Source organism: Pseudophryne corroboree, chromosome 6 (assembly GCF_028390025.1).
Source record: "Pseudophryne corroboree isolate aPseCor3 chromosome 6, aPseCor3.hap2, whole genome shotgun sequence".
Lineage (NCBI taxonomy): Eukaryota > Metazoa > Chordata > Amphibia > Anura > Myobatrachidae > Pseudophryne > Pseudophryne corroboree.
In genome coordinates, this window is record NC_086449.1 from 408,683,171 (window position 1) to 408,698,225 (window position 15,055).

A 15,055-nucleotide genomic window follows, 5' to 3' on the forward strand; every position below is an offset into this window, starting at 1 on the left:
GGCAAAATACATGTGGTTCATATGCAAGTGACCCGACTCAGTTAATTTCAGGTGTCAAAATTCTTGCCCGAGACTCGTTAACCCTTGCACAACTACAGCTACTTATTCAAATTAGTAATTCATAATACTGTGTATGTGCCCACTTGGGCAGCGTATTTCATGCCCAAACCAGTGTTGGGCAAGGCAAAATCCATGTGGGTCATATGCAAGTGACCCGACTCTATTGATTTCTGGTGTCAAAATTGTTGCCCAAGACTCGTTAACCCTTGCAAAACTACAGCTACTTATTCATAATAGAAAATGATAGTGTTAAGGTGCCCACTTGGGCAACTTATTTCATGCCCAAACCAGTGTTGGGCAAGGCAAAATACATGTGGGTCATATGCAAGTGACCCGATTCTATTGATTTCTGGTGTCAAAATTGTTGCCCGAGACTCGTTAACCCTTGCAAAACTACAGCTACTTATTCATAATAGAAAATGATAGTGTTAAGGTGCCCACTTGGGCAACTTATTTCATGGCCAAACCAGTGTTGGGCAAGGCAAAATACATGTGGGTCATATGCAAGTGACCCGACTCAGTTGATTTCAGGTGTCAAAATTGTTGCCCGAGACTCGTTAACCCTTGCACAACTACAGCTACTTATTCAAATTAGTAATTCATAATACTGTGAATGTGCCCACTTGGGCAGCGTATTTCATGGCAAAACCAGCGTTGGGCAAGGCAAAATCCATGTGGGTCATATGCAAGTGACCCGACTATTGATTTCTGGTGTCAAAATTCTTGCCCGAGACTCGTTAACCCTTGCAAAACTACAGCTACTTATTCATAATAGAAAATTATAGTGTTAAGGTGCCCACTTGGGCAGCGTATTTCATGGCCAAACCAGTGTTGGGCAAGGCAATATCCATGTGGGTCATATGCAATTGACCCGACTATTGATTTCAGGTGTCAAAATTGTTGCCCGAGACTCGTTAACCCCTGCAAAACTACAGCTACTTATTCAAAATGGTGAATTATAGTGTATGTGCCCACTTTGCCAGCGTATTTCATGCCCAAACCAGCGTTGGGCAAGCCAAAATACAGGTGGGTCATATGAAAGGGACCCTACTCTGTGAATTTCAGGCGTCAAATGTGTTGCCCAAGACACATTAACCCTTGCAAAACTGAATGATCTGAATAAGAAGCTGGAGCTCGAATAAGAAGTGAATAAGAAGCTGGAGCTTGAATAAGAAGTGAATAAGAAGCTGGCCGAATAAGAAGCTAACTTCAGCCTCGTTGACTTTCGACCAAAGTGTTGTCAACCTAATGACCGTATCCGAGAGGTACGCAGAGCGCAAACGCTTCCATAATGGTAGCCGCTAGGGAGATCCTGAAAGTGCTATACCCTGTTCCCCCCACACTTGCAGCCTGCTATACACGTGGCTGACTCTGTAGGAACTGCCCTGGCTGGATAAGTGACCTCGGCTACCTGGGGATACCTTCTCAGCCGTAACACACCATGCAGCAGCACATGCAGCCACCACTGCACGCAGACAGCAGTCCATGCCAGCAGGGAGCGCCCGTGCCCTCACCTTCACACTCAGCCTGGGCTGCTGTCCCTGGGAGCCCCCAAATCAGGGCCAAAACCAGCCAGCGTACCACGTCCCGCATTCTCCCCAACCCACTGCCGCTGCTATTCATCATCACCAGTAGCACACGCGAGATGCCTGCCGGGGGCGTAATATGTCTCACACCACCCGCCGTTGCAGGACTGCTTTCCGAGCATGACGTCAGATCCTGCAGCGCCCCTCTCGCCATAGATGTGCGCTGTGTTCGCTCTCACAGGAAATCCAACCGGCCATGTGACTGCTGCTATCTGATTGGTTACTAATCCTCACCATTCTCTCTCCGCATTGGCGATCTGACGTTTTCAATCCGTCCTGCCAGACACCGGCATGGCGGCGATCGGTGTACATTTTGGGTGCACGTGTGCCTGTGTGGCCGTATACAAGGTGAGGGGCTGCCACTGCCCATTGTTTGTGTGGCAGGTATTCGTTGTTTATATGTATAACGCTAATTGGTAGGTGCTTGTATACTGTGCTGTTTTTATACGTGACCTCACACAATGGAGAACCTTTAGCTGTCGCCCTTACTGTCTGATCTATCTTTGTATGACTTCAATTTATCTAGTTGTCACGGCAGCAGCAATGTGTTGCTCTGGACCTGCTCATAGCAACCACTAAAGAGGGTGGAGACATGGAGAAGTTGCCCATAGCAACCAATCAGCTTCTGCCTATCATTTGATGGCATCAGCAAGTACATACACACTGCCTATTTGTAACAAACAAGCCTAAAACCTTTAGTAGGGTAATATGCTACATCAGTGGTTCCCAAGCTTTACTAAATCATCCCTAGGATAAAAGTTCTATATTGATAATTTTGGAAAAATTAAGTGAAGCACATTGTGCCTGTCATCCTCCTTACGGTCAGTCATGTGGTGGTGTACAGGTGTGCTTTTGATTGTCCACATATTTTATGACTGGCAGCCACTAAGTGCTAGTGCCTGTCACTTTGACCTTAAACAATTTGATGTGGTCTTGGAGCACCAACCTGAGGCACCCCTACAAGAGCCTCGCGGCACACAGTTTGGGAACCACTGTGCTACATCATTACAGTGTGTGACTCCTAAACAGAAACTTTCCTAAATTGTCTGTCATAGGTGGCTTGGAAAACCATTTTTTCTGTTCCTAGATCAGCACAGGGCACCAGAGTAAAAGGTAACCTCAGAGGACCCCAAAGAGAGAACTTTTTGTTGTTGAAAAAAAAAAAATAATAATAATAATAATAATAATAATAATGTATGTGTGTGTGTGTATATATATATATATATATATATATATATATATATATATATATATATATATATATATATATATATATCCAGTTACTTGCACTTATGTTGCCTTTGTAAGTATTTACTTTGCCTAATGCATAAACAAAATGTGAGATATAAACCTTTATCCCTTTCCAGGATGGCCGAGCTGATGTGGTGGCCAATGATGCAGGTGACCGAGTCACACCTGCTGTTGTTGGATATTTGGAGAATGAAGTGGTAAGATTTTGCCCCATAATTGTTTTCAATTGCGCTACAGTAATGGATATTGTGCAACATGTTATTAATTATGACCCAGTCCTTGTTAATATGCCTTCTCCACTTTTTTTTTTTTCTATATAGATTGTTGGCCTTGCAGCAAAACAAAGCAGAGTTAGGAATGCAGCAAATACCATTGTGAAAGTGAAACAGATATTGGGTAGGAGGTAAGCTGTTTACCGCTTACAGTTAGTTTATTTATCATTATGACCTATTATTAGTGTATAGATTATAATTGTTTGCATAGTGCCACTATACTATGCCCATAACCAATCAGAGCTTCCAGTCTAAATTGTCTAACAGACTGTTCTCTGGGTCAATATCAAACCCATAGCACAAAGGCTATGAGTCAGCAATGCTAACCACCGTGTCACCATGCCTACCAGAATATTTGATTGTAAGTTTTTTACATGAAGTAATGGAATAATTTTTTAGATTTATATACCCAACTTACACTTCCCCATGGCAAGTATGTAGTTAGATAGTAGAGGTGGCCCTATTTGCTTATAGTCTAACGTTCACTTAGCGATCATATAGAGAAGGTATTTCTTTTTGTTTCAATCAGACATTATCATTACCCATTAGGTTGTTTTTGTTCATACAAATCTAAATAAGTGCAACCAGGCTTTTCCTTTATCCGGCTATGTAAGATTTTGGTATACGTTTAAGTTGCCGGCTGCTGGGATCCAGGCGTTCAGGATACCGATGCCGGAATCCCGACAGCAGGCAATGCCAGCTGCCGGAATACCAGCCAACAGGACTATTCACACTCGTTGGTGTCCACGACACCCATAGAGTGGGAGTAGAACCTGTGGTTGGTGCAGCGAGCCACTGAACCCGCAGCATGGTGAGCACAGCAAGGCCGCAAGGGGACTCTTTGCCCTTGCTCCGCTGCTGGCATACTGGAGGCCGGGATGCCGTTGTCTGTATATTGATGGCCAGCATCCTGGCCGCCGGTAAATCATACCGAACCCAGTATTTTTACCTGTAATATGGATAAGATAACAGCAGTCGTGTGTATATTGCTAATGTATTATTATTATTATTTTTTTTTATATAATATCTTCTCAGCTTTGAAGATGCACAGGCTCAGAAACACATCTCTGAAAGCAAATGTTCAGTAAGTAGACTGTAGTTGTTGTTCTTAATGTAGCTGTTTTCATTCTCGTAAAAAAAATAATTTCTCATTCATTCTGAAAATGAGAAGAAGTCTAAAATGACAGTAAAAGGGTAAGAGGCAGTGAGCACAGAACTGTGTGACATTGGAGCTGTAATTACAAATCCCTGTCTAGATCAGTTTTTATCTTCAGTTTTGAAATAATCTGGATAGGTTGTGGGTTTCCTGGTTCACAGACATGGGAGTTGTACCATTTAAATAAGGGATATTCAACACGTGGCCCTCCAGCTGCTGTGCCACAGTTAATCTATTAGGACATACTAAAACTGTGGCTGGGATATGTAGTTCTAAAGCAGCTGGGGGACCGCAAGTTGAATACCCCTGGTTGAAACAGACATTTATTTTGCCATCTGCTTCCAAAGACAGTGTGGGATTACAGCAAGGTTCTACAGAGTTTGTCTGATTAACATTGCGTATTTTGTAGTAGTGACCCTTTCAGTTAGTCACTATTTCCTAATAGGTGGCATTAGAGCAGATCCACAGTCAGCTGTCCGTTTCTAAACTTATTTTAAGATACTCTGTTAAACACAGGAATAATAATTATAGAACTAAGGCACCACCAGATATATATATATATTTATTAACAGTTTCCTATATAGCGCAGCAAATTCTGTTGCGCTTTACAATTGCAAATAACAATGATGTAACAAAACTGGGTAATAACAAACAGTCATAGAGGTAGGAAGGCCCTGCTCGCAAGCTTACAATCTATAGATATTACACATTAGTCCAAGCTGCAACAGTGCCCGATACTACCACCTCTTAAACAAGTCTTTCTACAGCAGGGTACACTGTGTTGCACAGGGAATACATCGGGGTGTAGAGATGGACCTTGATCCAGGCACCAACAGGTCAAAGCTTTAGGCTGTCCCAAGATGCATTGGGGCCTCCTCTATAACCCCACCTCCAGGCACTGTGAGCTCAGTTTTCGTGTTGGTGCCTGCAGAGCAGGCTACCTAACAGGGGGGCTGCACTGTGCAGCCCTTAAAACTTTCTAAGAAGACTTCAAGGGCCACAGCGCTGATATGTCAGTGTGACATTCTGTGCTGCGGCTCCGTCACTTCCCAAGCAGTGTTACATACTCCCGCGGCTCAGTTCCCGGGTATTTGCAGCGGAGATGCTCCGGCATTGGGCACATGGTCGTTGACGCTCTCCTGATTCGCGTGGCTGCTACGGGGAGGAGGTAAGAGGGCCCCCCAGACGGGACCCGCTACTAAATCACGTTCCGTTCACAGTCTAGGGAGCCGGTTTGCGACGCTGGCGTGGACACTGTTACGCACAGGGACCCAACTATATCTGCCAGGGCATAGGAGTACAGGTCGGGTGTACTAACACCCAGTTTAATAAGACTCCGTAGGACCAGGCGGTGAGGACCAGCATAGGGGAGCTGGCGCTTGACCTGTAGTCCCTCCCCGGGCCCAGGGCGCCATCTCTGAGCAGATTTTCCCGCCCTGGAGCTGCCTTCCATTCTCCCTCACTCCCTGACTGAGACGCTGGGCGCCATCTTCTGTGCAAAGCTGCGGCTGGTCTCCGGGATTGCAGGGCGAGGTCTCCCTTGTAAAGCCGCCTGTATGCAGCGCTGTGACTTTACAAACACGTGTGATCAACTATACTCCGCCTATGGCGGTGGGTTTTTTCCCACAGCAAGGCTGCGATCGCTTGTGCAGCCCTGCTATGGTAAAAAAAAATTGTGCAGTTTCTAAGTAGGCCTAGACATACTTACCAGCTGCAACGTTTTCAGCCTGTTCGGTCCTGGCTCTGGCATCAAACACCCGCCCTGGACACGCCTCCGTTTTTCTTACCACTCCCAGAAAACGGCTCCGAACGCTGTGTTGCCGCCCAGGAATGCCCACCGCCTGTCAATCTTCAAGCGATCGCCACGGCGATCACTTTCTTCGTACCCTTCGTCGTTGCTCGCCGGGCAACGACGCGCGTGCGCATTACGGCCCCCGTGCACGCGCAGTAGTGACCCAGACGCAGCTGTGCGAGCGAAATGACCCCCTGGGTACTCCGTCACATACTAAAGAATTTATTTGCAGGTATTGTGTTCTGTCTGGCTTTATTGTACTCATACGCTCTGTTGCATTTACTGAAATGTCTAACAAAAAAGTCAGTAAGTCCGGGGACGCGCCCGCATCATGCAGGGCATGCATCAAGGATTTACTTGAGGGGGAAGTGTTATATGACGGTCTGTGTACTGTGTGCCATACCTCTCCCAGTCAGTCCGCAGCTCCTGCAACCATTCAGGAGCCACCCTGGGCTATGTTCTCAACCCTGTTGGGTACTCTGGTAGACCGTTTTATGCCTACTATGGGATCACCTGTGCCAATATAGCCACAAATTGTCCCTATGGTTAATCCACCTTGGGCGGATAATTTGTCTAACCGGATGCAGCAGTTAAATCAGTCGGTGGGTAGACATAAATCTGCTATAGGTCACACTCGTGTCCCTGGGTCTTCTAAGCGGGCTGCTTCCTCCTCACAATCCATGCATCTCTCAGAAGTTTCTTCTGAGGAGGATGGGGAACAGACTATCCTGTCAGTCACTGAAACGGATGCTTCTGACGAGGAATCTTTTTTTACAGGTTGGTGTCCCTGACTTGGTGGTTGCTATTATACAAATCCTCCCAATCTCTGTTGATGTTGAGGATTCCACGGTGTCTAAGAAGCCTGAAATGTTTAAACGTCAGAAGGTAACTAAAACTCTATTACCACATTCTGACCATTTAGTGGACATACGCCGAAAACCCTGGTCTGAGCCAGGGAAGAAATTCCCCCTACCTAAACGGGCCTTAGCTCCCTGCAGAGTTATGCAATAAGTGGGAAAATCCACCGCTGGTGGATTCCCATGTCACTTGTCTAGTGGTATCTTCTACTCTGCCTATCACTACTGTAACCTCACTAAAGGAACCGACAGATAAACGTGTGGAGGGATGCCTGAAATCTATTTACTCCCTAACAGGTTCTGTACATAGACCTACTATTGCAGCCTCCTGGGCTGCAAAAGGTATTGTATTGAAGCATGGGTTCAGGCACTGAAGGAAGAGCTACCCGATGAATTATCTGACAAGGCCAGACAATACCTGTCCCACATTACCACCGCCGCCTGTTATATTCAGGAGGCGTCCTCTGAGACAGGTGTGTTGGCGGCTAAGGCGTCGACTACGTCTGTCCTAGCTCTCTGTATTCTGTGGTTGAGGTCATGGAAGGTGGACCTGGACTCCAAAAAGACCTTGGAGGAACTTCCTTTTAAGGGAGACCTCTTGTTTGGGGAAGACCTAAATAAAATTATGTCTGATTTAGCAGATGCTAAAACTGCATTTTCACCCAAATCCTACTCCCTCTACACAGAGGGCAAAAGGTACCAGTTTTCGTTCCTTTCAGCTCAAGGGAAAGCAAAAGGTCAGGCATACCCGAGACAGTCTCGTGCTACCAAAACTGCAAAGCCCAAGATAAAACAGTCCTGGGCGGGTCCGTCAGCCTGCTTCTAAACAAGATAAGCCTGCTGCATGATGGGGCGGGTCTCCTCCTGGGGGATTCCAGAGTGGGAGGCCGACTTTTACAGTTTACCCAGGTCTGGTTAAAGACCATTTCAGACTCGTGTGCGGGAAGTCGTCTCACGGGTACGCAGTCTCCTTCAAGAGATGTCCCCTTCGCCAGTGTTGCACCACGATTATCCCTTTGAATCCGTTTAAAAGCACAAGCTCTACAAATGTTATGAGTTCCCTCCTGGATACAGGAGTGGTGGTGCCAGTACCTCTGTCCCAGAGAGGCAGAGGATACTACTCGACCCTGTTTCTAGTTCCGAAACCCAACTGGGTCTTTCTGGCCTATACTCAACCTCAAATCATTGAACAAGTTTGTGAGATTTCTGTATGGAAACGCTGCGCTCAATTATACTGGCCATGGAACCCGGAGACTATATGGTATCCCTGGATATACAGGACACATACCTGCATATCCCTATTGCCATGTCGCTTCAGCAATATCTGCGGTTTGTGATTTGGCAACAGCCATTATCCGTTTCAGGCACTGCCATTTAACTTGGCTACGGCCCCTTGGATCTTCATCAAGGTTCTGGCCGTGATGACGGCTCATAACCATCCTGCCGTATCTGGACGACTTACTGATTCTGGCAAACGCCCATAATGTTCTTCTCAATCATCTACAACTGACAGCTTCCTACAAGCCCACGGGTTGCTCATCAATTGGAAGAAGTCCTCGCTGGTCCCAGCTCAGAGCATGGTGCACCGGGGGGCACTGCTGGAAACGCACAGTCAACGGCTGTTTCTGTCCCCAGAGATGGTCCTGAAGCTTCAGGACAGGATAAGATGCTTCCTTTGTCGTCCCAGAGTGTCGATACACTCGGCGATGCAAGTACTTGGCCTGATGGTGTCGGCATTCGACATGGTAGAGTATGCTCCGTTTCATTCCCGCCCCCTGCAGAGGTTAATCCTTTCCAAATGGGACGGCCTACCTCATCCGATCAGGTCTCATATAATCGCTTTGACTCCGGAGGTTTGTCTGTCGCTGACCTGGTGGCATCAGGATCAGCAATTAAGCAGGGGCCGTCCGTTCTGGATCCCTGAATGGGTCCTGCTGACAACGGACGCCAGTCTGAGGGGATGGGGCACTGTGTTGGAGCAACACTCCTTTCAGGGTCGGTGGACCAAGGAGGAATCACTCCTCCCGATAAACATTCTGGAGTTGCGGGCAGTGTTCAATGCGTTGTCTCTTGCCCTGCCCCTGGTACGAAACAGGCCTGTTCAGGTACGGTCAGACAATGGCACCACGGTGACATACATCAACCATCAAGGCGGCACTCGAAGCCGCATGGCAATGATGGAAGTTTCAAAAATCCTGGAATGGGCGGAACGCCATCTGCTAGCAATATCGGCAGTGTTCATTCCGGGTGTCCTCAACTGGGAAGTGGACTTCCTCAGTTGCCAGGACGTGCACGCCGGAGAGTGGAGTCTTCATCCGGAAGTCTTTCAACTCCTTGTGGACGAGTGGGGCTTACCAGATGTAGACCTGCTGGCGTCTTGACACAATCCACAAAGTTCCTGTCTTCGGATCAAGGACCAGGGATCCTCAAGCAGCATTCGTGGACGCGCTAACCATTCCATGACACTTTCGGCTGCCTTACATGTTCCCTCCAGTGTCACTCCTGCCAAGGGTCCTGCAGAAGTTCAAGCAAGAAGGAGAAATACTGCTTCTAGTCGCTCCAGCGTGGCCCAGACTGCATTGGTTCTCAGACCTGCAGGGTCTATCGATAGAGCGTCCTTTTCTTCTTCCTCAACGACCAGACCTTCTAGTACAGGGCCCTTGTCTCTATACAGACCTGGCCAGGCTGGTTTTGACGGCGTGGCTCTTGAAGCTTCACTCCTAAGGGCAAAAGGATTTTCTGAGGCAGTCATCCAAACTATGTTGAAAGCCCGCAAACCGGCATCTGCCCGGATCTATTACAGGGTCTGGAATTCTTACTTCACCTGGTGTGCTGATGAGAACTATGAGGCGTACAGATTCAAAACATCCAGAATCCTGGCTTTCCTGCAACACGGCCTGGACTTAGGCCTTCGTCTGGCCTCCCTCAAGTGTTCACATATCTGCCTTGTCGGTGTGGTTTCAGAGAAAAATTGCATCTATACCTGACGTGCATACGTTAACTCGGGGCGTATTGTGGATTCAGCCTCCCTATGTCCCTCCTGTGGCTCCATGGGATTTGTCTGTTGTCTTGAATGTCCTGCAAGAGTCTCCATTTGAACCTCTTGAGTCTGTGGACCTTAAATGGCATACAGCTAAGGTCCTGTTCTTACTGGCTATTGCTTCTGCCAGAAGGGTATTGGACTGTCGTCCATCCTCTCTGATATTTCATCTTGACCGGGCAGTTCTCAGAACTCAACCTGGTTATTTACCTAAGGTGGTGTCATCTTTTCACCTTCCATTGTGGTTCCGGCCTTCGTCTCTTCCGAATTGTCCTCCATAGAACGGTCTTTGGATGTGGTACGGGCTCTCCGCGTATATGTGGAGAGAACTGCCTCTATTAGGAGGTCAGATACTCTTTTTGTACTGTTTGTTTTCCACAAACGTGGCTGGCCTGCGAATTAGCAAACCTTGGCCAGATGGATTAGAATGGTGATTGCACAGGCTGGACTTCCAGCTCTGGCTGCTATTAAAGCCCATTCTTCTCAGTCTGTTGGACCCTCTTGGGCGGCTTGTCGTGGCGCGTTCGCAGAACAATTGTGCAAGGTGTCTACGTGGTCCTCAGTGAACACATTCATTAGGTTCTATGAATTTGATTCTTCCGCTACCCAGGATGCCTCCTTTGGACACCAGGTTCTCATACCCGCTAAGGCACGTCCCCTCCCTTGAGGAACTGCTTTAGGACATCCCCGATGTATTCCCTGTGGAACACAGTGTACCCTTCTGCGGAAAAGGAGATTTATGGTAGACTTACCATTGTTAAATCTCTTTCTGCGAGGTACACTGGGTTCCACAGGGCGCCCACCCTGACGCACCTAGCTTCTGTGGGTTTGTATCGCATTAGCTGCTGGTCCCTTCTCCTGTCGTGAGAATTTGGTTCTTTGTGACTAACATATATGCCTTCTCTTTTACGTGCTCCTGCATTGGACTGGTTAATGAAACTGAGCTCACAGTGCCTGGAGGCGGGATTATAGTGGAAGCCCCAATGCATCATGGGACAGCTTAAAGCTTTGACCTGTTGGTGCCTGGATCAAGATCCGTCTCTACACCCCGATGTATTCGCTGTAGAACCCAGTGTACCTCGCAGAAAGAGATTTAACTATGGTAAGTCTACCATAAATCTCCTTATTATGCAATTCCAAAATTCATGGAACTTATATTTGTATGTGTGTGTGTGTGTGTGTGTGTGTGTGTGTATGTGTATGTGTATGTATATATATATATATATATATATATATCTCTATCTCTCTATTATATTCTTATAACCTCTCTTTCTGTAACTATAAGGTTTGAAGATTTGACTTGGATTAAAAATCTTAATCTTAGTTCTGGAATCTGTGTTTTCACACCCAAGTCTCTAGAGGCTCATGGTACCTTATTTCTACGTATTAATATTTGTGTTTGGGGGCGAGAGCAGGAGCTCACCCTGGGCTTGACCCAAAAGGTACTTCTGGTGGCAGTAACTGTGTTGATTTACCACACGTGCTGAGGTAATCAGTAAGGTGTCACGGCAGCGTTCTCAGGTTGGCGTATCTGGAGAATCGCCACGCCTGGAGTCGTGACAGACTGGTAAATGAATGACATTTATACAAATGGTTGGACAAACCGTGCTAACAAGGAAAATTATCATCCCCCCCAAAAAATGCCCTATAGTCTGATTATTGTACCCTAGATAGCTCCTTGCACTTGTTGTTCCCCAAGTCTGACATGGCATAGTAGTGTTCATTCTAGGTACAGGGTGCTGATCACTTTTTTGTCACTGTCAAGTTATTTTATAGAAAAACATAGGTGGTGGTTCTTTTTTTTTTTTTTTTTTTTCCTTGTAAGTGTACCAACAAATTTGTCCAGGTCTGTAGGCGGTTGGACACAAGTCACTTAGCTTTGGAAGCAAAGGGGAGGAGACAAATAGGGTGGTATTTGGAGAGAGAAGCAGGGTCGAGAGATGTAGATGTCTCCAGATTGCTGAGATGAGCAGGTGTTTAAATATGAATGGAAATTTGCTGGAAGGTAGTCCAGTCGAATTGGGAAGGCTGGGTGGATATTAGAGAAGTCTGTTTGTTTGGTAAGAGAAAGGAGAATGTTGTAAGGTAAAAGGATGAATTCATACTGGAGGAAGTCTGCATAGAAGTGAGAATTCCTCCAGCAGTGCTCAGTAATGCCAGAACTTTGTTCAGGTAGTGGGTGTGTTTGGCATGCTATTGGTGAGGTTTGCATCATCGAAGATTATATATGAGGTTGGAGCTGCATTGTCTAGGTATGAAGTGAATGTTTGACTGTAGAAAGAGGCAGCCTGATCATTGGAGAAGTAGTTGTTTAAGTGAGAATGAGAATTCTTTCAAGAGTCTGCATATGTCGCTATGAGCATGTAGATTTGGGCTGATTTTGGGGGTGCATGAAATAAGGCAAGGTTTGGGCAGAGTGCTGGAAAGCAAAGCAAGAGAAGTTCGAGATGGAGTAGACGTGGGAGAACTCTGGGTCCATCAAAGTGGATTTGAGATTGTTTTTCCTTTGGCCTTTTTGCATTGCAGCAACATTTTTTTATGAAATGCAATTTTTCCATTTCTTCTTCTGTTACATCCTGTGTCCCTGAAAAATTGATGGTGTAGAGTGGGTCTCATAGGTCAGTTATGCCATTATTAGTACTATGGAAGCTAAGTAGACTTGTATTTTACTTGTAAAATTTCCTAAGCATTCCAAATGGTACCAGGTTTTGTTATTTTCACTGGATTTTACCAATCTGATTATATGAATAGGGATAGAAATTAGGTTAGAAACATTAAGAATTGACAAACCCAATAATGGTGTGATTTGCTAACATTAAACGGTGTTGGCAGTATCATATAATACACATCTATTGCAGTAGTTTCTGGTATAGTTCATTGAGCTACTGTTTAGCTGACAATTATAAGTGATTATTGTCGATTAACAACTAGTAATAGTTCTCATTCATCCATCTATTTACATGGCTTGTATGGTAAAAATAGAAGTATAGGATTCTCAAACCTCTACAAAGCGAGCTTAATAAGACTCAACCTACCAATTTGTAATCCAAGCAATACTTCTCTTCAGTGTAGTTGGATCCATAGCAATTTAGCTGTTGCTGCTAGAGAAGAATTATGTTTTGCTCTCAGCCACCTTTCACAGGTGTGTAGGCTTAGCTTTAGTAATTAAGTCATAAGTTGTCCTTAGCAAATGAGTCCCTTTTATTGTATAATTTAGCTATGACGTTAAGAAAGATGTAAGCAACTTCAGTTTTTAAATTGTAGTGTCCCCTGTGTAAAGAACCTTGTCTGTGCCATTATGATTAAGGTGGCAAGGCGGCAGAAGTCCTGGCAGCACAAGGCAGTGCATTTTTCTCTTAAAGGTGGCCATACACTAGTGCGACTTCTCCGAGGGGAGAAGTCTCATACGTTGCTCTTGAACTGCTTGGCAGCTTCCCGTGCGGTAGGATCGCATACAATACATTGTATGCAGTCCTTTTGCATACGATGTATCGTGTGCGATCCCAGCCAAGGCTGCCGGAGCCCGTTGCTCAGAGAAATCTATAGTTCAGCCTCTGCGATTCACATGCTCCGATCTGATGAGCACGGGACCGCGGATCGGATTGACCTGCATTTTGCCAGTTTTCATCTGATTTGTCGTTCCGATGCGATGAAATCGAGCAAAATCGCACTAGTGTATGGGCACATTTAGGGGTATATTCAGTTGCAGCCTAAAGCTGCCGTCTGTCGGAAAGACGTCAGTTTTCGACTTTTTTAGGTCGGAAGGGGTTCCGTCCTATTCAGTACACCCCAAAATTATCCGACAGGTCGTGAATTCCGGCGTGTCGGAAAGCACGTGGATCGGCGGAATAGCTGCCGATCCATGTGCTGCTGTTGGAAACAAGGCCAAATCCGACACGTTTTGGCCCCCTTTCCGACCATCTCAATCCGACTTTAAAAATAAGTCGAATTGAGATGAGAGACCTGTGAGGAGGAGACTGGGAGAGCAGCGGGGAGACGGGGGAGAGCAGCAGCTACAGCACAGCGCAGCAGGAGGATGGGGCACCGCCGCCACCCACGGCAGCATCGACCCGGCTCCAGCAAGTGAGGTCCCGCTTGCTGGAGCCGGGTTGACGCTGCCGTGAGGTCTGGCGGCGGTGCCACATTCTCCTGCTATGGCTCTACGCTGCTGTAGCCACTGCTCTCCCCCGTCTCCCCGCGGCTTTTCCCGTCTCCTCCTTACAGGTCCCTCATCTCAATCTGACTTCTTTTAAAGTCTGATTGAGATGGTCAGGAATGTCTGATTTGGCCGTTCATTGAATAGCCCTTGTCGGATCCATTCCGACAAATGCATGTCGGAATGGATCCAACTCTAATTGAATACACCCCTTAGATGTTGGTTGCAAATCAGTGGGGGGTTTTTTTTTGTTACTGATCAAACAAAATGTATACATTCATAAGTAACTACAACAGTGGACTAACCAGAATGGCTAATAATCCTATACAAAGCTGGCATGAATGTATGTTTTATAGTTGCTTATCTGTATTAAGATGCTTGTGCGGTTTTATAGTTTTCTCTTACGTCCTAGAGGATGCTGGGGACTCCAAAAGGACCATGGGGTATAGACGGATCCGCAGGAGCTTGGGCACACTATAAAGACTTAAACTGGGTGTGAACTGGCTCCTCCCTCTATGCCCCTCCTCCAGACCTCAGTTAGACTTTGTGCCCAGGAGTGATGGGTCACACACTAGGGGAGCTCTACTGAGTTTCTCTAAAATACTTTGTTAGGTTTTTTATTTTCAGGGAGACCTGCTGGCTACAGGCTCCCTGCAGCATGGGACTGAGGGGAGAGAAGCAGGACCTACTTCTTCTTCGTTCAAAGGCTCTGCTTCTCGGCTACTGGACACCATTAGCTCCAGAGGATTCGATCACTTGGTGCGCCTAGCTGCTTGTTCCTGGAGCCGCGCCGTCACCCCCCTCACAGAAGCCAGAAGAAAGAAGCCGGGTGAGTATAAGAAGAACAGAAGACTTCAGTGACGGAGGTAACAGCAGCGGTAACGC

The 15,055-nt window shown here is 46.5% G+C and overlaps 2 protein-coding genes across 2 annotated transcripts in view; one reads left to right on the plus strand and one right to left on the minus strand.

The window, feature by feature from the left end:
• The window catches only part of FAM107B (family with sequence similarity 107 member B), a 543,269-nt gene extending 541,443 nt beyond the window's left edge, over positions 1-1,826 (minus strand). Inside the window, exon 1 of the mRNA XM_063926910.1 lies at positions 1,575-1,826. Coding sequence (XP_063782980.1) covers positions 1,575-1,800 — 226 coding nt within the window. The 5' untranslated portion in view covers positions 1,801-1,826. The remainder of the gene's footprint in view (positions 1-1,574) is intronic.
• Positions 1,827-1,836: 10 nt separating this feature from the next.
• HSPA14 (heat shock protein family A (Hsp70) member 14) overlaps positions 1,837-15,055 on the plus strand; it is a 102,384-nt gene continuing 89,165 nt past the window's right edge. The window contains exons 1-4 of the mRNA XM_063926909.1: positions 1,837-1,994; positions 3,014-3,094; positions 3,218-3,300; positions 4,205-4,253. Coding sequence (XP_063782979.1) covers positions 1,938-1,994; positions 3,014-3,094; positions 3,218-3,300; positions 4,205-4,253 — 270 coding nt within the window. The 5' untranslated portion in view covers positions 1,837-1,937. The remainder of the gene's footprint in view (positions 1,995-3,013; positions 3,095-3,217; positions 3,301-4,204; positions 4,254-15,055) is intronic.